The sequence below is a fragment of the Felis catus genome, chromosome B4 (genome assembly GCF_018350175.1).
Source record: "Felis catus isolate Fca126 chromosome B4, F.catus_Fca126_mat1.0, whole genome shotgun sequence".
Taxonomy (NCBI): domain Eukaryota; kingdom Metazoa; phylum Chordata; class Mammalia; order Carnivora; family Felidae; genus Felis; species Felis catus.
In genome coordinates, this window is record NC_058374.1 from 137,850,604 (window position 1) to 137,876,463 (window position 25,860).

Sequence of the window (25,860 nt, forward strand, 5' to 3'; positions counted from 1 at the left end):
AGGGACACCGCCCTTCCACCCCCCCCCCCCCCCCGCCCAGAAAGCGCCTCCGACCCTTTGGGACCCCTCGCTCCCGCGGTCCCCGTCCCCCCGCCCTTTCTGCGGAGTCGGGCGGAGCTAACCTTTGCTACCCGGCCCGCCCCTCGGGTCGGCGGGTGGGGAAGGGATCGGGTTTCTCCGGCGCACGGGGGGGAGGGGGAGGGCGGCAGCGGAAGGGGGTGCGTCCCGCCCGGAGGCGCCCCCTCCTCGGCCCCCCCGCCGGGGAGACGTCTGGGGGGAGGCCCCCGCTCCCGCCCCTCGGGGCCGGAGTGCGCGCGCCCCGGGCGGGGGGCGGCCCGGGAGGGAGGGTCCCCTGCGCCCTGCGGCCCCGCCTCCGCCGCGCCCTCCTCCGGGGCGGGATAATTGAACCGCGCCGCCGGGGCCCAGCGTTGGCTGCGGAGGCTCGGCCGGAGCGTGGAGCCCAGGAGCCGCGCCCCGCGCCCCGCGCCTTTGTCCGCCCGCCGCCCGCCGCCCGCCGGCCCCATGGAGCGCGCCGCGCCGAGGAGGGTCCCGCTGCCGCTGCTGCTGCTCGGCGGCCTCTCGCTGCTGGCCGCCCGAGGTAGGGGCGCCCCGAGTCCACGGCCCCCGCTCTAGGGGCTCCCCTCCCGGCCCCGCACCTCCGGGAAGTCCCGGAGCTGCAGTAGCCGTCGGCGTCTCGGCGCTGCGCCCCCGCGGCGCTCCTGACAGTGCCCTCCCCGCACCCCACTCCCGGCCCCCCGGCCGAATCATCTCGGTGACCTGGGGCACTTGTTTCAAAGACCGTAGGTCCTCCTCCCCACCCCCACCCCCGCCCGCCTTCCCGCGCTGCCCACGCTCGCGCCCACCCGTCTTCCCACGGCGGCCAAGGTTGGGAGGCGGGCAGGAAGCCCCAGCCGACGCTCGCGGCGCCCCTCGGGCCGCGCTCTGCCTCCAGAAGGCCCTGGCGAATCGGTTCTCACTGCCCCCGCCTCCACCTCTTGGTAGGGGCTGTCGTACCCAGCCTGTTGGCGAGAAGACTGAGACGCGACAGTACTTTGCCCAGGGGACCAAGCCAGTCGTGGGTTAGGGGTGGACGTGGGAGAGCAGGAAGGAAGGGAGCAGTCTGGGGATAGCCGAGCGGCGGGAAACCTCTGCCCTCCTGGGACATAGAGGGCCCCGAGGGCGGTCCTGCCAGGCTACATGCTCAGCCGGGGCTGGGATCAGGCCACTTCCAAAGCCACCCACCCTGTGGCGGCCAGGGGGCTGAGTCTCCCCCGGCAGACCTCTGGCCAGGCCCCTCGGCCCAGGACGGACAGCCCTGGGATGGCTCCTGTTTCTCCCCTCACCCTCAAGGCCTAGCTCCTGGGAGGCGACCACCAGGCCCTGAGGATTAAGTGCAGCTGCGGGTGTGCAGAGCCGCGGCCTCTGACCTCTCCGCTGACCCGTGACTCATCAGTCATTAGACAGGCCTGCCTGCCCAGAGGCTTTGTTCTTCCTGGGGCCTGGACCACCCTTGGAATCCTAGATCCTTTATCTCTGGCTTAGCTTGGTTTCACCTCTCCCGTGACCACCCTCCGTCTTGATCAAAAGGTCGCCCCTGGGAGGTTGGGGGCGGAGGGCAGAGCTCTGCAGAGGGTCCCGGGCTCACTCACTGGCTGCAGCAGATCCCGGAGCTCCGGCTGTGTCCTGGGTGTGTGCTGGGGGGGTATCCATCATGTGCGGGGTGGGGGAGAGGGCATGGGAGGCGCAGGGCTCAGGGTTGGCAGCAAGAGCCGCCCCCCCCCGCCCCTCCCCGCCCCGGGGCTCAGAGGCTTGGAGGGGATGGTGCCTGGGCGGGAGCTGGCCAGGTGGGCAGAGGGAAGAAGGGCATTCATCGGAAGATGAGAGCAAGCCCAGAGGGGGGCCCTGATCGGAGGCCACACAAGGCTCCTGTTCAAACAGAAAGGACCCCAGGGCCCCCGTGTACTGTGCAGACAAGGCAACTGCGACAGGCCCGGGCGAACTCTTCCGAGGCTGAGTGCCCGGTCCTTCTCCACTGTTCTGTTCTGCCTCGTGTGTGAGGAAGCTGCCCTGCCATCTGACTCCGAAAAAACACGGAGACTCGGTCAGGCTGGAGGGGCGCACGTCGTCTTTACAGAGAAGGCCCGGACTTCAGGGGCACGTGATAAAGCAAACCCGCTCATCGCGCACGGTGGCGTGGCCTTCCGTGTCTTTGGGGGCGGCCCCTCTTTTGAGTTGCAGCGACTTCCATACAGTTTGGGTTTTCTTCCCCGGTTTCTTTCCGCGGCTGCGAGCTTGGAAGCCCGAAGGTTCCCCGAAGTGACACGGCCCCACGCTGCAGGCCTGCGGGGTCCACGGGGAAACCTAACTGAAAAGTGATCATGGAAAAGGCCATGGAGTGGGGAGCCCTTTAGCCGAGCTGCTGAAACTCGGCCCGGCCCCTGCGGCGCAGAAGGGCCCTGATCTCCCCTGCCAAGGGACAGAGCTGAGCCACACTCTGTCCTGTGTCTGTCTGCCCTGTTGGGCTTGGGCTTTCCTGAGAGCGGGGCAGGAGGGAGGGAGTGGAGAGGAGGAGGGCATTTGGGAAAGACAACTGTGTTTTCTCCAAGCCTTTCTTGGCCTCCGGCTGGCTCCGGCGGGGCAGTGTTTCCGACTGATTACAGAGCAAGTCGCTGGGAGGGAGAACAAAGACGGGAGAGGGCTTGGCTTGGAAACACGTGGCCCGCACCGCTGCTGGAACTTTCCCAGGCTGGCAGGGGGTGGGGGGAGACGGACTGGGGAGGGGGGCTGCCAGAGCGTTGAATGCATGAAGATGAGACTTGGGGGTGCCTCTAGGGCTCCGGGCGACCCCTTCTTCTGGTACTGCCTGAGACCCCCCCTCAACTCAGGGCTCTGTCTGCCACCCGTGCTGGACTGTGGGGGGCGGGGGGAAGGGCACCACGAGCTTTGGTGGGACGGGAAACAAGGTTGCCCGTATCCTGCTGGAAAAGTCCATGCGAAGGTTGGTGGTTTTTTCATTTGTAAAACAGAACAGAAACCCACTTCTTAGGTTGTCTTGAGGACTGAGGGACAGACGGGGGGGGGGCGAGGCCTGCCAAGGTAGCTGGATTACTATGACCTATCATTTGTGTTGCCCCCTCCCCAGGGTAAGCCGGTGTCCTTGTCCCCAAGAATGCTCTGAAAGTCCTACTCATTTTCCCAGAAGGGCCTCTGAACCGGCAGCTGTCGAGGGGCCAGAGCCGTGTCGGGGAAGGTCAGGCAGAGCGGCGTCAGCTGAGCTCCCCGGGCAATCAGTCGTCGGGGCACTAGGTGTCGGCTCTGTGCCAGACGCTGTTCTGAATCTTGGGGACCCGGTGAGGGAGAAGAGAGGCCTGGCCTTTCTGCCCATGGGGTCCCCACCCCCCAGGAGAGCCTGAAGAGCCAACAGTCCATTTCAAACCAACCCCGACAGGCAGAGAGTCAGGGAGGACCCCCCCCCCTCCCCACCCGAGGACGCAGCATGCAAGGTGGGGTGTGGGAGGAGCTGGCTGGGTTTCTGGAAAGGTCGGGGAGGGTGGTGTTCAGGCAGAGGGAGCAGCACGGGCAGAGGCCCGGGAGGCGAGAGAGGACGTGGACGCGTCCCCTCTTCCCTCCAGTTAGTTCCTTTGATGGCAGGGCCCTGAGCCGTGGGTGCGTCGGGTGGGGCAGCCGTGCAGACGAAGCTTTATGGAGCCAGTGCTAATGGCGCGCACAATCCCCCCGCCGGTGTCTTTTATCTGTAATAAAAGACCCTACTTTGCAAAACATCCGATTATAACAGTTTGACTAATAAATGCCTTTGCAGGCGCTGCATGGTTCCAGTCTCCTTGTAATGATCCCAGATGTGACCACATGACCAAATGGGGACAGCCATTATGTCAGCTTCCCTGGGATCGGAGACGCTTCAGCCTGGAGGGAGCTTGGAGATGAGAGGGTGTGGCTGGGAGCCTTGGGAAGGCAGGACCAGGGGCTGGGTCGGTGCCTGCTGGGCCTGCCCCCTTGGCCCTCAGGCTGGTCCTCACCTGACTCTGGGTCAGGAGGGAGCCAGGTGCCTGCGTGTTATCACGAGGTCCTACGTGGTGGGAGCCAGCCCTCGAAGGAGGTTGGGAGACCGGTCCCGATTCTGAAAGTGACTAATCCCATGCCCTCTGTACTTCTGTTTCCGTAAATCTGGAATGAGTACACGCTCTGCTCTAGGAAATTCTAAGTGGCATAGTTTACATTTAGCCACTAATTTAATCCTCTCAACAACCCTATGAAGAGGGTACTATTATTGTTTTCATTTTACAGACATATATACCAAGGCCCAGAGCAGTTAAGTAACTTGCCTGGGAAGCACAGCAGTAAATAGAAGGCCAGGTCACAGCACAACATGCTCCTGACCGCTCGGCTGTCTCGCCTTAAATTTAACCAGGGGAAGAGCAGGTAGGACAGCGCTCGAGTCCCATTAACAATTGCTGCACGCGTGTCCTGAGGAGGAACATGCGTTTGGCATGCATGGGGGACCACAGGGCCCTTGAGGGGCTTGTGGCTGGCTTGGCAGGAAGTGATCCCCAAGGTGATGGCATCTGTCTTGTTTCAGATCCGTGGACGGGCCTGTCGTGTACTGGGGAGGCCATGGCCGTGGTGCCGGAGGGCTGTTTGCTCGGGTACCCAGCCCAGGGCCTGGCCTTGGCCCTGCCTCTCCCTTGGGTGTGGCCCAAGTCAGGCCCTCCCTGCTGCCATCTGGGGGTGGGGTTCAGGGACCCCTCAAGGAACCTGCCGTAGGCAGTGCTGTGGGGGTGGGGGGGAGACGGTGCACGCAGGGGCAGATGCCTCTGACCACAGGACCCTGGGTGAGGTCTAGAACTGTCCACAGGGTATGAAGTCGCCCCTTTCCTGGCGTCTTTATAAAGGAAAATGTCCTTGGCTGGACCTGGGTTCCAGACACAACAGGGCGGGCCCGGCATCTGGAGAAGACGGCCCTGGAAATTGTTTAGGTCATGTTCCTGCTTAATCTGCCCCCAGCCTTGCCAAGTGATCCTGCCAGAGGGCCGTGCTGACGTGGCCAACGCTGGGAGCGGGGACACTGGATTCCTGCCCACCCTGTTGCTGGCTTCCTGGGGGACCCAACCACCAAGCCCCCCTCCCCTACTGCTCCTGAGGGCGGGGGCCCCAGAGCCTTTCTTTCTCCAAGTGGAGGGTCTGTGATGTGTGTTCTTAGCTGCACCGACGCCACACGGATGGGGGTCCGGGCCCTCCAGGATCCCTACACCTGGGGTCCGATGGGGCCCAGGTTTTATGATGGGCACTTGAGAATTTGGGAGGGAGTGGTTTGCCTGTCAGGACACGGAAACCACAGATCAGCTGGCCCGCTCTTTGTATAGGTGGGGGAAACTGAGGCCCAGAGAGAGGAAGTAGGTGGAAACGGTCATTCACAGGCTGCTTCTCAGTTCTATGGAGCAAACGTTTCCCAAGCATCCCTTATGGGCCTGGCCGGAGCCCTGAGGAGCTATTTGTCACGAGCCCATCATTTGTCAGTTTGTCACGTACTCAGCAAGCACGAGGCCCTGGGGACGTGGAGCTGCGTGCCCTAGGAGTCTTCTGCGGCCCGGGACCAAATTGCTGCAAACTGAGCAGCTTCAGACAACAGAGATGTGTCCTCGCACCGTCCTGGCGGCCAGAAGTCAGGTATCGCGGGGTCTGTAGAACTTCAGTCCCCTCAGAGGCTCTGGGAAAGGGTCCACCCTTGCGTCTCCCAGCTCCCGGGGGCTCTTGGTGCTCCTGGGCTCGTGGCTGCCTCTGTCTTCACACTGCCTTTTCCTTCTGGGTTTCTCTTCCAAGGACACTTGTCTTGGGATTTAGAGCTCACCTGGGTGATCCAAGAGGATCTCACCTTGAGATCCTTAATTGCACCTGCAAAGACCCCGATTCCAAATAAGGTCGCATTCCAGGGTCAGGACGTGGATGTAGCTTTTCGGGGGCCACTGCACCTGCTAACAGCAAACACAGGAATAGGTGCCCTGACGAGGATGTGTCGGTAGGAATCAGTGCCATAGTGACCGTGACGTGTCATGACGGTGACAGCAGCCCCGGGTGGCTCTCAAGTGGGCGGAGAGGGGAGGGGATACCTAGCTGAGGCGTGAGTGGCGAGGAGCCGTCTGTGGAAAGATCTGGGGAGAGTTTTGGGTAAAAGGAACAGCTGGTCCCAGGCCCCAGGTGGGACCAGGTATATTGGAGGGACAAGAAGGGAGAGTGTGCCTCTGGGGAAGAGGCAGAGGGCAGCTGGGACGGGAGGGCTTTAAAAATCGGGGCGCAGACTGGGTTTTATCCAAAGTTCACTGGGAAGCCGCCGGAGGACTTTAAGCAGAGGAGTGAGGTTCTTTGGCTCAGGTTTCCAGAAGTCACTCTGGACTGCTGCATGACATCTGGGGAGAGGTGGCACGAGCCAGTGTGGAGGCTTGTGCAGGGTCCAGGGCTAGAGGTACCCTGGGCAGAGTGGCAGTCGGGGGGCCGCTGGGAAGTGGATAGAGGTAGAGCTGGAGTGGACAGGACTTGCCATGCGATGGGAGGTAGAGGGTGAGGGACAAGGGATGATTCAGGCTGACCCCGTTATTGTGGCGCGAGCAGCTGGACGGATGGGGGGCCGGACGGGGTGGGGAAGAGTGCAAGTTCTGTGTGGACTCTCTAAGCGTCCCGTCTGACATCTGGGGGAGCCTGGGTTTGGGGGCGAGATCAGGCTACAGGCAGACATGTGGGGGTCTCAGCCCATAGGATGAGGCGACAGGAGACCACCCAGGGGGATGGCCGGGGCGGGGGCGCGAGGGGTCACGGGACTGAGCTCTGTCCGGCACGTTGAGGGGAGAGTGTACCTGCTTGGGGGCTTCCAGAAACCTGGGTGGTGGCTGGGATCTTGCCAGGACCGGTTTTGAGATGGGAGCATTTTTATGCTAATGGGGTGAGCCAGTATTTTCTTTCTATTTATTTATTTGTTTATTTATATATAGAGAGAGAGGAGAGAGAGCGTGAGCAGGGGAGGGGCAGAGAGAGAGGGAGAGAGAGAATCCCAAGCAAGCTCCGAGCTCGGGGCTCCATCCCCACAAACCATGAGATCATGACCTGAGCTGAAATCAAGAGTCGGACGCTTAACCGACTGAGCCACCCAGACGCCCCGAGCCGGTATTTTTCTTGAACCTGTTTTTCCTTTTGGATCGTGTCACCTGCTGGAGTAAAACGTGCCGGGAGCTTTGCTGCCTACACACGCCTCCTATTTTGACATCAGACTTCTCTCTGCAACCACTCCTGTTTTTATCCCCCATTCTCCGTGAGCGCGGGTGAGGCCACCAAGGCTCAGAGAGGTCAAGCAGCGCGCCTGCGGGCACACAGCGGCCCCACCAGGATTGAAACCTGGGAGCACGGCCCTCAACTCGCGTTCGTAAGCGGGACACGGAACCCCCGCATGTATCTTTCTGGCTGAGAAGTCTGGCTTTGGGAGGAAGCCAGTTTCCTTCAGCGTGTTATGGGGGGGGGGGGTCAGCTTTAGAGTCCGAGCCAGGCTCCAAGGCCACCTCCGTGTTTGCTCTGTGGCCTCGGGCCACTTGCTTAATCTCTCCCTGACCCCCTGCTTCCTAGAGTGGCTAGGATCACATGAGATCATTCTTTCACCGGAATGTATTGAGTGCGCCGAGGCCGCGTGGGGCAAGGTGCAGGGACCCAGCCCTTATGACACTAAGTACACAGTGCAGTTGATTATTTGTGCTAAGTGCCGGGAAGCTCAGGGTGCAAAGAGGCCGTGGAACTGCTGTGTGCATGTGCGTGCGTGTGTGTGTGTGTGTGTGTGTGTGTGGAGGGGGTCAGTGATGGAAGACTTCTGGAGGAAAGGGCCTCTGGACTGGCGTGGGCGTGGATGAACTGGCTGTCGGAAGGGAGTGCGCCCGGCACCACCCGGCTTCCTGCTTTCAAAGGCCAGGTGCAGACGACACATGACAGGTGGCCGGAGAGTTCAGAGCAGAAGTGGGAGAGAGGGGTCCCCGCAGGGTGGGATGCTGCAGAGATGTCGGGAGGTGAGGCTAGCCCACGTGTCCGCTGGCCTTGGTGGGAGGAGGCTCCTGCCCGGAGGGAGAGATCTGGGAGATGCTTCGTGGCAGGTGCTGGTGGAGGGTTGGGTGGGGGGGGGGGGGGGGGGAGGGGGGGGGGCGGGCGGGGGGAGGTTGAGGCACGGGCGGCTCTTGTGTAGAGCCGAAAGCAGACCCGGGCACGCCCTGCTTCCTCCTGGGAGGGCGGGTGCCCTTGAAAGGGGATGGTTCTGTCCCTATCCCAGACCTGCAAGGGTCTGTACACCAGACCCCAGTGACAATTGCCTGGTGCCTCCCTGGGCCACCCCCTTGAGGACGGGGTCCTGTCTTTTCACCCCAGGAATCCCTTGCCCCAAGCCAGAAGCCTGCACGTGGAAGGGTCGTGAGAGGGGCTTTTTAAACACGATTTTATTTTTAAGTCCTCTCTACCCCCAGCGTGGGGCTCGGGCTCCCAGCCCACGTCAAGCGTCGCACGGTCCGCCGACTGAGTGGGCCATAGAGGGGCTCTTTTGAATGTGTGCGGGGCTTAGGACAGCTCACAGGCCAGTCAGGCATCGGCCGGAGCCCCTGCGAGGATGACAGGTGGCAGGCTGACATTCTGGAAGCTCCCATCCAAGGAGCACCCCGGAACCCCTCTGACTGCCGGCCGGCATCTGCCGTGTTGGAGAGAACGTGTGTCTGTCTCTCTACCCCTCGACAAGAACGCGTACTCCTCTGGACCACGGGTTCAGAACCAGCACGTTTCACAGTCCACACTGCAGCCTTCACGAAGGCGTAATTCGCCTGGAAGGGGTTTGGTTTTAGCGGCTGTCTCCGCGGACAGATGGCATCCGCTGCCCGTGAACCAGTCTGTGTCCACCTGCTCACCAGGGACTTCCGGCGGGGGTGTCTCTTTCCCGAGGGCAGGGGGCGGGGTGGCGGTCCTCTGGCGACGTGTCAGTCTGGGGGAGCGTGTGATTCCCGTCAAGAAGGATGCCCTCTCCCTAGCGGTGCGGTGCCTTCTGTGGCTGCCCGATTGGGAGGGTTCTTTCTGTGGACGGGCACCGACGTAAGCATTTTGCCCGAATTAGCACATTGTTCTTCCCAGCCCTACACAGTTACCGCCCCGTTTGATGGATGGAGATAAGGGGGCTCAGTGAGGTGGAGGGCAGATTTGGGGCCAGGCGGTTTAGTTTTGAGAGCCAGAGAGCCAGCAGGGCGGGGGGCAGAGGGAGAGGCAGAGGGAATCCCAGACACCACCAGCACAGAGCCCGACGTGGGGTCGAGCTCGCAAAACCGTGAGATCAGGGCCTGAGCCCAAACCGAGAGCGGGCACCTAATCGACCGAGCCTCCCCGGGCGCCCCCGGGGCTGGGCGGTTTTAACCCACAACGTCTCTCGCCTTCCCTTGGGATGCCCGAGTCCAAAGCCAAGAAGATTTTGCAAGAGAGGTTTTGCTTGGTTTATATTATGCTTTGTGGATCCACTTCACGCAGTCAGAGTACAGGAACCGGAGGTTAACTGTGCTCTATCGAAGCTTCTTCTCCGAAGGGAGGGAAGCGATCTGAGCGAGAAGACTGCAGGCTGCCCGAGGCCCCACTTCTCTCCTAAGAGCCCCTCCAGCCGGGCAGCAGGCATGGGCGGGCATCGATAACTGGCATCGCTCCCAGAAGTTAGGGATGGAAGGCAGAAGTGTCCTCATTTGCTCCAGGTTGCTGAGGGCTGTTCGGGCGTGGTGGGGTCTCCACGTGGGATTTCTGTGACCTGATGCCCAGCTGTGCGTCCTGTGTCAGCTCGGAGCTGGGGATCCCCCCACCCCCCCCTCCACTGACGATGCTGAATTCTTCCCTGTGTGGTTGGGGAAGCGATGATGGAAGGACGGCCTCCTTGTCACCTCCAGAAGCCTTCCCTTGGCTCTTGCCTGGGCCAGGGAGTGAGTGCCACCCTCCTTCGTTACTTAACATTTCACTTGTTCCGTTGGAGGTCACCTGGCTTGCTGCGTAAAACGTCGTATTCACCACCAACCTGCTATGAGAGGATGTTCTAAGACACGGTTTACCGAATTAATCCTTGCTACGGTCTTCACCTTCATGCAGTAAAACAACACCGATTGTTGGGGGCATCTGGGTGGCTGAGTCGGTTGAGCGTCCGACTTGGGCTCCGGTCACGATCTCGCGGTTCGTGGGTTCGAGCCCCGCGTCGGGCTCTGTGCTGACAGCTCGGAGCCTGGAGCCTGTCTTCGGATTCTGTGCCCGCCCCCTCTCTCTCTGCCCCTCCCCCGCTCCTACTCTGTCTCCCTCTCTCTCTCTCTCAAGGAAATAAACATTAAAAAAAAACAAACCACAACATCAATTGAAAGAGGCAAGTGAGTTGATCAGCAGAACACCCAACTCCTCTTCTGTTGAAGGGTGATACAAAATGCCGCACAAACACTCAATTAAAATTTTTTTTTAATGTTTATTTATTTTTGAGAGAAAGAGAGTGTGCGCCTGAGTGGGGAAAGGGCAGAGAGAGAGACAGACAGACAGACACAGAGGGTCCGGAGCAGGCTCCACGCTGACAGCAGGGAGCCCGATGTGGGGCTCGAACTCAAGAACCATGAGATCAGGACCTGAGCCGCAGTTGGAGGCTTAACCTGCTGAGCCCCCCCAGGCACCCCCCCACTCAGCTTTTTTTAATGTGTTTTTTCCATTGTGATGAAATACACATAACGTTAACCACTTGAACCGTTTCTAAGTGCACAGTCGGGAGTTAAGAACCTTCACACTGTTGTGCCACCAGCTATCTCCAGAGCTCTTTCCTTTCCCCAAACCGAGGCCCTGTCCCCGAGAAGCACGAACTCCCCACCTACTTTCCGTCTGTGTGAATGCGGCTCCCCTCGGGACCTCTTAAGTGGAATCAGGCAGGGTTTATTTATCCTTTTGCGACTGGCTTATTTCACTGAGGATGTCGTCTTCAACCACAGCATTTTAAATGAAGCGTTTAGTTCACTCTTAGATGGTCAGCTTTTTTTTTTTAAAGACAACAGTCGTACGGGGTGTTCAAGTTCATTTTAACCCAAGGATGCATGCACGGCCATTGTTCTATAGGAACGAGGAAGGGCAAGGTTGGGGGGGTGCCCGGGTGGTTCTGTGGTTAAGCGTCTGACTTTGGCTCAGGTCGTGATCTCACGGTTCGGTTCGTGAGTTCGAGCCCCGTGTCGAGCTCTCCACTGTCAGTGAGGAGCCTGCTTTGGATTCTCTGTCTCCCTCTCTCTCTGCCCCTCCCCACTCAAGCTCTCTCTCTCTCTCTCTCTCTCTCTCTCTCAAAAATAAATAAATAAACATTAAAAAAAAAAAAGGTAATGAGGGAGAGTGAGTGATGGTCCAGACTGTCCTACTCTACGTGGTTTTAGTGGAACAGCACGTTGGGGTCTTTAGGATGGAAGCACCATAGGCAATGGTTTTCCATACTCTCTGTCCGGGTTACGGCAAACATTTGTAGTGAGTGTAATTCCCCTCGTGAACACCAGGGACAAAGCAGGGACACCAGCCCGGGCTCCCTGCCTGGTATTCTTTCCCCAGGCCGCCTCTCTTTCTGACCCAAAGTGATTTTTCACCACCAGAGTAACGCTTGTTCACTACGAAGGGGACACGTATGAAAACAGCAAAGACCGTGCGTCCCTTTCCAGTTGGGACGTTTCTTGGAAGACGTGTGTCCGGGGATGGGAGTGGTATTGGCTTTTGTGCTTTGGAGAGCCTGGCCCTGCCCCATCGAAAGGAGATGCTTGGGAGGAGCCGGGAGGCTTTATTTGTTTCAGAACGTAAGTTCACAACAGACCTTTTCTTGGACGGGATACACCTGTCTTTTAGAGACAGACCTACTGCAGACGGTATCTTTGTTGACATCTTGAGCCGTGATGCCGGAACATTCTTCAGGGTGTCCGCCTCGCTCCACCTCCTTTCCCCGTAGCTCCGCTTTCCTCCGACGGGTTGGGGGTAACCGTCTCAAGGCCAAGAGAGTGGCAGTTCTGAGTCTTAGACCGATGCCCCAGCAGGTCCCGGGCTCTTGCTTAAATTCTCAGCAGCCTGGCACTTTGCGGAAGTCGGCTCCAATCAAGCGTTGTCCTTTGGGATCATTCCCTCCCCCTGAAGAGGCATGTTCGCAGCAAACCCTATACTTCAAGGTCGTCTTGCCCATCAGGCCCCCGCTGAAGATGCCTGTGGCCATTGCGTCCTGCTCAACTTCCTGAGCCTCGCTCGCTGTTTGTGCCGGGCATGGGCGGGTGCTTCAGGGTCACTGAGAGGAGAAGAATGCGATCCTTGCCCCAGAGGAGTTTTTAATTCACCAGGAGGCAGACGAGCCTAGCTTTGGAGGCTGTCAAAACCAAACCTGGTGCCTGACTTTGTCCGTCTGGCTGTGTGACCTCGAGCTGGTCACTTGACCTCTCTGAGCTGGAATTTTCTGATCTGCAAAACGGGGACCCTAATGAACTGGCCTCCCTGGGTCCTTGGGAGAATCAAGGAAGCGCCCGTGTTGTACCTGGCACATAGTAGGTGCCCAGTGAGTGTGCGGCACCAGTGGTAATGGCAGTGATGGGGGAGGAGGCACGGTGTTGAGGGACATCCCAACAGAACTGGGTGATGTCTGGAGGCGAGCAGGTGACAGGGCGAAACAGAGAAGGGCCAGAGCCTAGAGGGGTCAGAGCCCAGACCAAGGAGCAATGAAATGAGAGGTTGGCAGGGAAACATCAGGGATTTTGAGTGACGCTCATTCAAAGTGCAGAGCTGGCCACCCACTGGTGTTGGGAGAGTGAGGTGTGTTCCAGGTGGGGACGAGGACACCTTAGCATTTATGTCCACGTCACTGTTAGGTGACCTAACTCCATTTGGCTCCTTCCTCGTGTAATTATGTTTGGAATCCGGGTTCCATACCTGCAGCCGCTGATGTGACAGTTCGGTGGCAGAGTACCCACGGCAAACGGTTTAAAGACAGTGGTGAATGGGGATGGTTGAGGAACAGAAGTAGGGAATTCCCTGGCTGCCTTCCGTGCGCCAGGCGCCCACAAGAACCCTGTGATTCAGTGGTCCGTGCCCCATTTCACAGATTGGGACTCAGACCTGGGTGCAGATGGCTTCAAGAATTTGCCCAGGGATGGTGAGCTGCAGAGTGAGGCCCGGGGCTCAAACCCAGCTCTGCCTGATGCTGAACCCTTCCTTCCCTCTGCACTGCCCCACCCCAAAGGAGCATGATAAATACAGCGGCCGGCATTCTCCCTCAGGTCCCTCCGACTTTAAGCTGCAGCTCTCAGCTCATCCCCAGCTCACTACCTCAGCCTTCACCAGAAGCCCATGAACTTTGGCCAGTTGGCTCAGCTCTACAGGCCACCCATCGGCCACAGGTGCTGGCTGCAAACATGTCCCTGGTCACCGTGCTCCAGCCACATGGTTGGTGGGGCTGGGTGTTTCTTGGGACGGCAACCCGCTGTGATTGCCCAAGAATGCCTTCCCCCTGATCCAGCTCCTCTCCTTTGGCCGTTCTGGCCTACGCCAATGCTCAGGACTTGAGGAATAAACGTTTATGAACAAAGATGTTCAACCCAGAGCTGTTCGTTCCTGAGCGTAAAATACCGGAAGTGAAGAGAGGGGGAACCGGTTGGGAAAGTTGCCTTTTCTGCTCTACAGCGTGATGCCGTGTGGCCTGCATGATGGCATAGAAAGAGGGCTTGAGGGGTCGAGGGAGAGAGAGATGCTGAATGCAAAGAGGCTTACTTGGTGTCAGGCTGGTTATTACGATGGGGGCCGTGATGCCCTGCCCTGGTCTGTTCCCCGTGCCTCTGCCTCATCACTGTCCGGCTGGCTGTGGACCCTGGCGGGCTCTCCACGGCTAATCTGATGGGGCCGTGCGCGAGGCTGATGGGGTGCCTCACGCCCAAGGGGGATGAGCTGACCCCAGATGGCTGTGGGGCTCCCACCTGGCTGCCTGCTCATTCCCCACCCCCCAAACCCGGGACCCAGCCCCCAGACGGCTCTGCTTTGCACAAGTCCCAGCCTTGTGTCTGCTTCAAGCATTCCAGGGACATTCCAGATTTCTGAACTGAGCGGAGGACTTAACATTTTATTGTCCTGCTGAGAATAAGGTTCAAAGTGCTCAGGTTCCCCAGGGAGAATCATTTCCAAATGTTTCCACAGCCCCGGGCACAAAGTTCTCGCCCTGCTGAGCTGGCTGTGCCTTTCTCAGAGTCCGAGGGAGGCCTTGGGGCCACTGCTCATCCCTGGGGGCTTCCACACACCCACACAGGGCCGTGGTGCCCCATTTCTCATGGGCCATGGCAAGCATACCCCCTTTGTTTCTTTAACACATACTCAAGCGGCGTCTGGGTGGCTCGGTCGGTTAAGTTTCTGACTTCGGTTCAGGTCATGATCTCACAGCTCATGGATTCGAGCCCCATGTCAGGCTCTGTGCTGACAGCTCAGGGCCTGGAGCCTGCTTTGGATTCTGTCTCTCTCTCTCTCTCTCTCTCTCTCTCTCTCTCTCTCTCTGCCCCACCCCGACTCGTGCTGTCTCTCTCTCTCTCTCTCTCTCTCTCTCTCTCTCAAAAATAAATGTTAAAAAAAATGAAAACACATAATCAAACGCTGTTTTCTGAGAGCTCACTGTGTGCTCAGACCTTTATAAGCGCACTCGCTCAGCATCTCTGCAAAGGTTATTTCGAGCCCCGTTTTCACCGTTGGAGCTTTGGCTCAGAGAGGGGAAGCCACCTGCCTGGGGTCACAGAGCAAGAAAGCGCTGGAGCCGGGATTGGAGCTGTGACCCCAGAGCGCATGCTTTTTCCGCTCGGCCCTGTAGCTGCTGCTTTGTGCCGAGGAACGTGAGGAAAAGGGATGGCCCAGCTTGTAAGACCTCTGCGGCTGGGAGGGCAAGGCCGTCGGAATGCTGGAACAGTGAAGTGTGCTCTCCGGACAGGGGGTGGGCTGTGAGCAGGGGGGCACCCAGGCCAGGCTGGGTGGATTGTCACTCTCACCCAAACCGCCTTGGACTCCCCCTGCCCCACGGCCCCGTGGCGGTGGGGCCGGGACGGGGTACCTCCCTCATTGTGGAGAGCAGCCCAGGGGTCCCCGGAAGCCCCGGCGGAGGGGTAGCCCTGACTCGGTTCCAGGCGACACCCCTCGTCCTCCTGGCCACGGGAAAGGGCCGGCCGTGCGCTAACTCTCCCGGGATCTTTCTGGAAGGGCTACTCTTGGTGCTCAACGGCAGTTTCTCTGCCAGCCTGGAGGGCCTTCAAGGGCAGCGTGTGCCCCGCCCGGTCTGACTGCACAGGTGTTTGTGCTGGTTGACGGCCGGTTGTCAAAGCTGGTGTTTTAGGAACTCTCGGCCTCGTGCGAAGCCCAAGAGTGAGCCTCCCTTCTGGGGCCGCCCCGAGGGCCCGGCCTTGGAAGAATAATGAACTCCAACGGGACACCCATGGCTGCTGGTGCCTCGAAACGCTGCCAGGCCCGGTGGGATTTACCCCGTTGGGTGCTGGAAAGCCATCAGTGAGAAAACGTGGGGTTTCATAAAGCCAGTTTCGCATCGTCCTGCACAGCGTGATCCTGCACTCAGGCCGCAGAGGCTTTTGGTGCTAATGCTCCCGGCCACGCGAGTCCTCTAGGCTGAGGGCATCTTGGTACCCAGCTGCTCCTGCCTTGGGGGGGGGCCCTCTCCTTCCCCCGAGGCACGAGGCTCATTGGGGCAGCCGTCTGGGGTGAGGCCGAGAGCCGGGCTGGGGACTGGAGGGCCGTCGTCCAGCTGTGAGGGCACGCGTGGGCCGGCTGCTGAACCTTCTGTCCTTGGGGAGCCCTCCTCCTGTCCTTCGGGTGAGCGGAGACGCCCGTCTCGTGCAGATCAAGGGCAGGAGCGGTCAGCCGCTGTATCACGAGGACTGCCACCCCGCCAACAAGTTGCTGCAGAAATTAACCGAGAGCGCCCGGACGTGGCTCCCAGAAGCTGGCCTAGAAATGTTGGCTCTTTTCTCCTCACCCGGGTGGGCTCGTGGCGTGGGGGGCCCCCGTCTCCGTTCTGCCCTCCGGGTCTGTGTATGCCACAGTCCTCCCTGGAGTCTGCCCTCCGCTCAGCAGGGGAGGCTCCCTGGGTTGTCTCATCAGCGCTGCCGGGAGCCTCCAGGCCGCCCCCATTTCTGACCCTCTAAGAGTCCGGTTTCCGGTGCCTGGACACCCTCACTGCCGGGCTGCACGGCGCGTGCTCACGTCCCTGCCTTGGTTGCCCTCCCGACCCGTCTGGGCAGGGTCCCCATCCGAGTTTCTGTTGTGTGGCCGGAGCAAGGATTCAGCCCAAGTGGGTGTGGATCCCGGGTGCTGAGCCGCAGCCCCATCAGAACTGGATGCGGAAGGTACCGGTTAAGGTACTGGTTAAGGCGTTAGGCTTTCCCAGGAAGGAGCCGGTGTGGATTCCAGCCCAGGACCCAGTGGGTTCAAAGTTCACGATGTGGAGCGTCCGAGGATGTGTGCGGGCCCGTCCGGTCCGGCCTCACCTGCCCTGGATGCCTGAGGAAGTGGGGTAGGGGGCGCCTGTCCAAGGGGACCTCGTGTGGGTGAGTGGTGAGCCGGCCCCCTCACCATGCGCCCTGCTCTCTTCCCGCACAGTGGCCGCAGACACCCTCATGGAGGCTTGCTGTGCAGACGGACATCAAATGGCCACACAGCACAGGGACTGCTCACTGCCTTATGCCTCGGAATCCAAGGAATGCAGGTACGTTTGCCAGTGACGGCCGTTTTACCAGAACCGTGTTCCTCTAGCAGGAAGCCGGGTATGCCGGGACCCCTGGCAGAGTCTGGCGTGCAGGCCCAGATCCGCCCAGGCTGTGGGGGGCATGGTGGATGACCCCCGCCTCCTTCCTCTGTGCTCCCACGTCCCCCCACGGGACGGGGCTCCCCCTTCCTGGGGCGGCCCCGGGCGTCTCTCCCCTTCGCTGGGCTGCAGAGCAAAGACAGCTTCGCTGGGGTGGCTGTTCTCTCTGCCACCGCTGGGCACTGTGGCCAAGTCGGTCTCCTCCTAACAAAAAGGGGTCTGTTTGGGGGGGGAGGGGCGGTCGGATGAGATCATGTGACTGGCGAGTCACAGCGTGGCCTGCCTTCAGACCCCGACAGCGCGCGTGAGCCGGTCCAGAGCGGAGCGTTCCCGCAGACGGTTGTTCCCCTACGCAGTAGCCAAAACCTGGACGAACTATGCTTTTTTTCCCTAAATTAACCCAAGCTCCCTCGAAGGTTTGGCAGGCGTTGAGCGTCGAGTAAACCATGAAGGTCTGGAATGTCGATCGTCACGGGAAAGGTAACAGCAAGAGTAGGGGCCAGCCTGTACAGAGCTGCTCCCTGCTGTGTGTGATGAACGTTTTCCTCACGTAACCCCGCTGTTAATCCCGGCTTACAGCCCAGGCACCTGAGCTCTGCCCCCTGCGCACAGCCGGTGGGTGACGGCGTTGGGATTCGAACCCCGATCGGCTCGCCGGGGGAGCAGATGTCAGGGAGGCGAGGCCCCGAGAGCGTTCCCTCCTTGTGACAGCTGTGCGTTTCCTCCGTGCGGCCCTCGGAGCCGTGGGGGGCTGGGTGGAGAGCGGCCAAGGAGGGTGCAGTGAAGTTTCCTTCCCTCGTTCTGGACTTCTGCGTCTCAGCTGGCAGCGGGCATAACGCAATCGGCCAGCGTCGCCGGGCGACGTAAATCTCGATTTGGGAAAATGCTTGAAAGGTCCAGAGCGTTGTGGACTGAACAGAGGGAGAGAAAACAGGACGGTCGGTTGTTTGAATTGACGGGGAGGGGGGAGGCCACGCACTCAGGATTTGCGGGGCGTCTGATGGGCGAGAGCTGGGAGTTTGGCTCCCGAGTGTGGCTCGGAGGGGCCGAGGCAGAGCCGGGCGGTCAGCACCGAGCGCTGTGTTTGGGGACGGAGCCATCGAGGAGCAGCCTGGCCCTGGGAAGCTGGGTGGACTGGGCTGGATTTCTGGCTGTGTAACCTGAGCCAGCGCAGAGCCTCGGTTTCCCCAAGTGCAAAAGGAGGGTTGTGACACCATGCTCTTGGGGCTGGGACGATGACAGGAGGAGGAGGGAAGACGCCAGCCCCACAAAGCCAGGCAGTGTGAGTGTTGCAGTCTGCCCGGGCCGCCGTGACGAACACCACACGCTGTGGGGCTTGAACAACCCACATTTATGGTCTCACAGCTCCGGAGGCCGGAAGGCTAGGATCACAGCGTGGGCAGGGTGGTCTCCTCCCGAGGCCTCTCTCGTGGGCTTGCAGACGGCCGTCCTCCTCTGCGTCCCCACACGGTCGTCCCTCTGTGTGTGTCGGTGTCCTGACCTCCCCTTCTTAGCAGGACGTAAGTCATAGTGGATCAGGGCCACCCGGATCACCTAACTTTACCTTTCTCATCTCTGTAAAGGCCCTGTCTCCAAATACAATATCACGTTTGAGATACTGGGGGTGAGGACGTCAATGTGGAATTTGGGGGGACATAGTTCCACTCGTAACAGGGAGCCCCTATTATCAATACTTACTGAAATCACAGACGTTAAAGTAGGGCATCAGCCGAACCTCTCGGTGTACAGATGGAGAGACAGGTCAGAGAAACTCAGAAGCTGGGGGCCCCTACTTGTGAATTTGGATCTCAGTCACTGCTCCGTTTATGAGTGATTTCTAGCCACCAAAGTCTTTAATAAGTTCTGGAGTTGTCTTTAATCCCCAGACTACGTGGAAAATACCTTCTTCGCTATGCAGCACGCGTTTGTTCTGTGACATCTTGGTCAAGGGTAAATTTTGAACGTCCATGTAGAGATAATCCTAAAATGCAGAGAATGTCACCTGAATGGCCGAGCGGGAATTTCTTCTCTCTGTGGGGAATGTGGCTACACGTCCGGGCTCCCTTGACCCCCAACTGCCTGCTGGTGGCACTCACTTCGTATCACAGGGGCCTACGGAAATTCCGGCCGGGTGGCGAGCGTTCGAAGATTACGACGTCCTCCCCGGCCACCGCTTACCGGTCACGGCCAGTTTCACGGAAGGTCCAGGAGGCTAATTGGCTTGTCCCAGTGAACTCACGGGCCGGGCTGTGCGTGTGTCCGGAGCCTCTTGGAGAGTACTTAGCTGTCGAGCTGACCGGCTCTAACCGCGTCACTGTCCGCCGTCCCTCCAAGCCTCTCCTGAACGTTTTCCGCTTTGCTCAGTTACCTTTGGGGTTCAAACCCCACGTAGTCTGCGGAGATCAGAGGCCGAGCCTGGGCTGGTGGCTCCAAGAGAGATGTCGCTCATCTAAGAACACAGTTGGGTTTTTATTCAAGAAGCAGGCACTGAGGGGCGCCTGGGTGGCTCAGTCGATTAAAGCGTCCAACTCCTGCTCAGGTCATGATCTCACGGTCCTGGGTTTGAGCCCCGCGTCGGGCTCTGTGCTGATAACTCTGTGCTTTGGATCCTCTGTCCCCCCCCCCCCCGCCCCCCTCTGCCTCTCCCCTGCTCACTCTCTGTCTCTCTCTCAAAAATAAATTAACATGAAAAACGTTTTTTTTTTAAGAAGCAGGCATTGAGTGCCACTGTGAGGGATACTCAGGAGAATGCGACCCCTCCCCAGCCGTCCATGCTTTCTGTTCCAGGGGGTGAGGACAGCAGACGACAGATCATTGTGAGCCCAAAGTCAGGTGTTCGGTGCTGGGACGGGCATGGGCTCTGAGTGCCGGGCCTGACCAGCAGCCCATCGAGGCCTGATAGCAGGGATTTTCTCACAAACTCGATATTATCACTGACAGCGAAGGCAGGGGAGGGGGAGAGAGCAGGTCATAAATCAAATCTGGTTTAAGAGGCTCTTCTTGTTAGTAATAGTTAAAGGATGCAGGAACCAAAGATCACCGGCCACTTGGTAACTTAAACCTCGTATCATTTTTCTTCTTCGGGAGTGGCATTCGACCTTTCCGGTTTTAAGTAAAATTCTCAGTTTTCATTCATCCAGCGCCTCCTCGTTGCCCCTCACTGCTGCTCTGAGCTCAGGATGAGGTGGGATGTTGTAACGGGATGTTTGAGCCGGGGCTTGACGGAGGGAAGCGAGCAAGCCGGGCAGGATGTCAGATTGCTGGTCCAAGTCTAGGGCAGGGAGAGTGCAGGGCGGGGATCAGGGGGATCTGGACGCGGGTCTCCAGACGCCCAGCTCCGGGCCCTCCAGGGCAGAGCTTTGTAACCGTGGCCGCGGGAGCCTGTTCGGTGCGGAAGGCTGTTCTAGTCCGCCAGGCCACCCCTCCCCGCGTCCCTGAAGCCTCGGCATGGTCCTGGCACACAGTAGGGACGCAGCCAGATTTCTTTTACTTGCGGTGACATACACGTAGCATAACTTTTACCGTCTTTTTTTTTTTAATTTTTTTTTTAATGTTTATTTATTTTTGAGACAGAGAGAGACAGAGCATGAACAGGGGAGGGTCAGAGAGAGGGAGACACAGAATCCGAAACAGGCTCCAGGCTCCGAGCTGTCAGCACAGAGCCTGACGCGGGGCTCGAACTCACGAACCCTAAGATCGTGACCTGAGCCGAAGTCAGCCGCCTAACCGACTGAGCCACCCAGGCGCCCCCCGTCTTTTTTTTTTAAGTTTTATTTTATTTATTTTGAGGGAGAGATAGAGAGCACGAGTGAGGGAGGGGCAGAGAGAGGGAGAGAGAGAATCCCAAGCAGGCTCCACACCGTCAGCACAGAGCCCGACACGGGGCTTGAACTCACGAGCTGCGAGATCGTGACCTGACCTGAAATCAAGAGTCGGACGCTTAACGGAGCGCACCGCCTGGGTGCCCCCTTTGACCATCTTAACGAATTTTAGGCGCCTGGCTCCACGCACTCGCCATCCCCGAATGTTCTCGTCTTTCCAGATCGAAACTCCGTCCCCGCGCCTGGTGTATTTTCTGTCTGACTTTTGACGACTCCAGCTTCTTCATAGAAGTGGGAACAAACAGTATTCGTCCTCTTGTGCCTGGCTCATTTCCCCGAGGATCCTGTCCCCGAGGCCCGTCCGTGTCGTAGCAGGGGACAGGATCTCCTTCCCCGTTGGGGCGGAATCCCGTGTCGCTGTGCGGACGGGCCACGTTTCGTTCACCCGTCCCTCGGTGGACGCTCGGGCTGCTTCCTTCTTTGGACTGTTGTGAATGATGCTGTCGTGGACGTGACTGTGCAAACGTCTCTCTGAGTGCCTGCTTTCAATTTTGGGAGGGGCGTATCCTGCTGGATCACGGGATAGTCCTGTTTTTAATTTTTCGAGGAACTACCCTCCTGCTTTGTACAGCAGCTTTGACACCCCCACCCACAGTCCCCGAGGCCTCCAGTCCTCATCCTGAGGCTCTCAGGCTGTTTTCTGTCCAGCCAGTATCTTTGAGTGAATGGACGGACGGGTGCCTGTCTGGTTGCTGTTCCTGACAATTTAGTGAAATGCCCAGTATTTGTAAACTCCCCCAAAGCACGAATGAAACGTGTAGTATCGCCAGCCTAGACAAACCCCTCCTGGAGCCCCAGATGGTTCTGGAAGCACATGGGAAGCCAGGTGCGGAGCCCCAGCCCCGCAGGTGGAGGTGGGGGGAAGGGCGGGCGGGGGCCTGCCGCTCATGGGCAGAGGAAGCCCGGCTGGCTGGCCACAGGAGGAGGCCGGGCTGGGCCCATTCTCTCTGGACACGCGCAGGGTGGGTGGCTCCTCCTGTCCTGGCTGGCGTTGGCTGAAGCCGGGGTTATTTCGGGTCTGGTGGGAGCTGTACCTGTGACTCACACACACCTCCTGCTCACTTACCCGCCTCCGGGCCAGGCCCCACTGCCCTGAGCCCATTGTGGCCGGTGAGGGTCCTTCTGCCCACCCAAGCCTTTTATGCGTGGCGTCTTCCATCTTCTTCCTGGGGCCCCCCGCGGGGACGGGAGACGGGGACGCCGCAGCGTGGTGTCGCTGTTGCCATCGTCCTCCCTCTGTGGCCTGAGGCCAGCTACTGCACCTGTCTGGAGCTGTCTCCTCTGAGCCTGGAAAACGGGGATGAGTGCTGGGGTCTGGTGAAGGATAAGGGCGCCCGTGTTTGGGTGTTGTCACTAGGTGGGAGCCTTTTGCAGGGCGAGGCTCAGAGCCGGGAGATGAACCGGGACTCCAGCGGCACATGGGGGTCTCCTGCCTCCGCCCCCAGACCCCACCCTGCATCCAGCCTCTCTCATTCTGCACTTAGTGAGCACCGGCCGTCTGCTGGCGTGTGTGCGTGTGTGTGTGTGCGCGTGTGTGTGCAGGTGGGTGGGGCTGGGTTGGGAAACGGGAGGCACCCGAAGGTGACAGAGCTCCCGTCCCCGAGGGGCTGCTGCTCCCAGGCCCTGTGGACCCCCCGGCGGGCCCCTCCCCTACCGAGCCCTGGCCTCTGCCCGCAGGATGGTCCGGGAACAGTGCTGTCACAGCCAGCTGGAGGAGCTCCACTGTGCCACAGGCATCAACCTGGCCAACGAGCAGGACAGCTGCGCCATGCAGCACAGCGACAACGCCAGCCTCGAGGCTACGTTCGTGAAGGTGAGGACCTGTCCCCCGCCGGCCAGCAGCCGCTGTCCCCCAGCCGGAGGCCTGGGTGCTCTCCTGCCTGTGGCATCTGCCCAGGCCTCCCGCCCTCGGGAGCGGCAGGGTGGGAGGAGGGAGGAGCCCAGGAGGGGGGAGGGCCCTCGGAGGGGGAGGGGCCTCTCAGGGCCCTCCCCCATCCCCCACCCCCTTCAGTTTAGTCATGAACCCTGGACAACACCGAGGAGACCGGGATGGAGGGACCCAGGCTTGCCCTGAGGACCTCCCATCCCAGGGCCTCTGTCAGGAGTGCAGAGGTCAGAGCAGAGGCTGCCTGGGCTCAGGGCCTTCAGAGCCCTCTTTGCAGCTCACGGCAGGCCCCCCACCCTGCCTGGGACGCCCCCTCAAGCTTTCGTGCCCACCAGGGAAGTAGAGCCTAGAGCTCAGAACGGGACCCCGGGGTCTCTGAAAACACGTGACATCCCTAACTGCCCTAGAAGAGGAAAGTGAGGTTCAGAGTGGCCCACACCCCAAAGTGGCCTGGCAGGGGAGGAGTCTGTGGAGGTGGAATGGGGCGTGGGGTCCACTGGGCTCTAGGGGGGGCTGAGTTCTGAGCAGGTGACTTCACCCAGGTCGGGCCCAGTCCCTGAGGGCCTCTGTCCCTGTGAAAGATCTGCCTCTTCGCACGGGGGTGGGGCAGTTCCTGAGAGCTTTCTGGTCGGGCCTGAAAACTGTAAATGAACTAGGCTGTCCCTCCCTCACCGCGCACTGAGAGAGAAAAACAACCACAGGGAGCTTTGGACCCGGTCAGCGGGGTCCTGGGTCCTGGTCGGGGGGCAGCTCCAGGAGGAAAGGGTTCCCATTCCCAGTCAGGAAGGCCAGGAAGTAACTCCGAGGAGCGTGAATCGGAACGGAATCTGGATTCTGGGGGGGAGGGTGGGGGCTCCTTTCTGAGGGTTCTGTCTTCACACAGATTGGGGCGTGGAGTAGTTGGGAGCTCCAGAGCCCCTCCGCCCACCCTCAGCCTTCGTGGGCCTTCATGGCGGAAGCTTCTGGCGCGAGGGAGCTGGGAGGGGTGAGGGTGGGGCGGTCTGGTCGAGGGGTCCCGGGAGCCAGGAGCTCGGGCGTCCAGTGACCGTCTCCCCAGGCAGGGCAGGGGCTCTGCAGACACCGTCTGCCCAGCAGACAGCTCTGCCCTTGTCCCCAGACGAGAGAGAAGGGGGGGTGTGTGTGTGGAAAAGCCAAGGAACATCCTAACGGGAGTGGGAACGGGCCACTTTGGCAGACGAGTGATTTGTGTTTCCGGGGAGGATTCGTCATGCCCTGGAAGGTGGAGGGGGTAGCCGAAGCCTCCCTCTTTCTGGCGGGGGGCGGGGGGGTTGTAGAACGCCCCATCAACCTCCGCAGAAACTCGAGCCAAGCCCCACCTCCTGGCTCCTGCTGTGGACCTGTTGGAAAGTTCTGTGCCTTTCTGAGGATAATAAGGCCTGGAACGGGGCTTTTTGTACATCAAGGGCCGAACGAACCCCCTGGATTCAGGTGTGACTTTCAGGAACACCGGGGTCCGGGTGACAGGCAGTGACTCTGTCCCTCGCTTGACGACTTGTCTTCAGGTGCCCGTGCTTCTCGAATGCACAGCGTGCTTCCTGCCGGGCTCTGGAGGGAAGAGACGCGTGCAGATGCATTTTCCTGGGCATCACAGAGAAACCTTCGACCGCACACGAGGAGTGGAGCCTCAGGGCGCCCTTGTGTGACCCTTAGCGGATCCCTGTCCTAGCTAATTCCTCCCGGAGATGTAGGAGCCGGGCAGGAGGGGGGACATCTGGTGTTGGGGGACACGTGCTGGGTGCAACCCCTTTAAGGCTGCTTTCAGAGCCAGGACCTGTGAGGTTGGGTTGGCAACGTGCTCCGGGCTTGGCTTGCTGGGCTCTACACAGTGCCAGCGTTCAGAGGAGACAGCTACGTCAGCCGGCGTCCTCGCCGCCTGGGGACACGGGGATCAGCGAGGCCGGGGGCCCTGCTCTGTTGTGTGGCTTCTCCACCTGGAGTCTCTGTGTTTGCAGAGGTGCTGCCATTGCTGCCTGCTGGGGAGGGCGGCCCAGGCCCAGGGCCAGAGCTGCGAGTACACCCTCATGGTCGGCTACCAGTGTGGGCTGGTCTTCCGGGCATGCTGTGTCAAGGGCCAGGAGACCGCAGACTTTGCCCCCGGGGACCTTGGGGACCTCCAAGAAGCAGGTAACTTCCTCCGTCTTTTCCCTTTCGGGCGGTGCACCAGTCAGGGTCATCCGAAGAAATAAAGCCAACAGAATATGCGTGCATGCGTATGCAGAGAAAGAAATGTATTTTTTTTTTAAAGATTTTTTTTTTTTTAACGTTTATTTATTTTTGAGACAGAGAGAGACAGAGCATGAACAGGGGAGGGGCAGAGAGAGAGGGAGACACAGAACCCAAAGCAGGTTCCAGGCTCTGAGCCATCAGTTCAGAGCCCGACGCGGGGCTCAAACTCACAGACCGCGAGATGGTGACCTGAGCTGAAGTCGGACGCTTAACCGAGCCACCCAGGCGCCCCAAAAAATGTATTTTGAGGAATTGGCTCACTCGGGTCTGAAATCCGCAGGGTGGGCCAGCAGGCCAGAGACCCAAGGGAGAGTTTATATTGCAGCTTCAGTCCAAATGCCGTCTGCTGGCAGAATTCCTTCTCGCTTGGAGGAGGTCAGTCTTCACCTGATTAGACGAGGCCCACCCACGTTACAGAGGGCGATCTGTTTTACTCAAAGTCCGTTGACGTAAATGGTAATCTCCTCTAAATGATACCGTCACAGCAAATAGAGACCCGTGTTGGACCAAATCTCTGGGTACCGTGGCCCAACCGAGTTAACACAGAAAATTAACAATCACAGGCAGAGTAAGCACGCACGTTTGCTGTCGCCTGAACTCAGCACAGACTGACTGTCAGAGCACTGTTGGCGTTTGTCACCTCCTCTGAGAGGCCACTGCCCTGGAGTTGGGACCGAAGGCGTGGGATCTGGGATCTGACAAGTCTGGGTTCACGTCCCTGTCCTAACGTGTATTTTAGGTAAACTGATTGATCCAGACCTCAGTTCGCTCATCGGTGCAATGGGGACAGTTGCGGTGTCTGGGAGGACGAGGTGTCTGGTGTGGCACCTGGCTCCACAAACATTTATCGCCACGGTTCTTCCCTGCGTTTCTAACAGCCCAGGCAGCATGGCGGGTGGCTTGCTCTCAGTTCACAGACGAGGGCCTGATGCTCAAGGCCACAAGGCCGACACACAGGGGAGGGAGAACACCGG

General features: G+C 59.7%; 1 protein-coding gene across 2 annotated transcripts in view; it reads left to right on the forward strand.

Moving 5' to 3' along the window:
* Window positions 1-432: 432 nt before the first annotated feature.
* FBLN1 (fibulin 1) overlaps window positions 433-25,860 on the forward strand; it is an 84,445-nt gene continuing 59,017 nt past the window's right edge. The window contains exons 1-4 of one of the 2 annotated variants that reach the window (XM_023257621.2): window positions 433-598; window positions 16,669-16,774; window positions 22,432-22,567; window positions 24,613-24,784. In XM_023257621.2, coding sequence (XP_023113389.2) covers window positions 523-598; window positions 16,669-16,774; window positions 22,432-22,567; window positions 24,613-24,784 — 490 coding nt within the window. In that variant the 5' untranslated portion in view covers window positions 433-522. The remainder of the gene's footprint in view (window positions 599-16,668; window positions 16,775-22,431; window positions 22,568-24,612; window positions 24,785-25,860) is intronic. The other variant, XM_023257619.2, reaches the window with a different exon arrangement.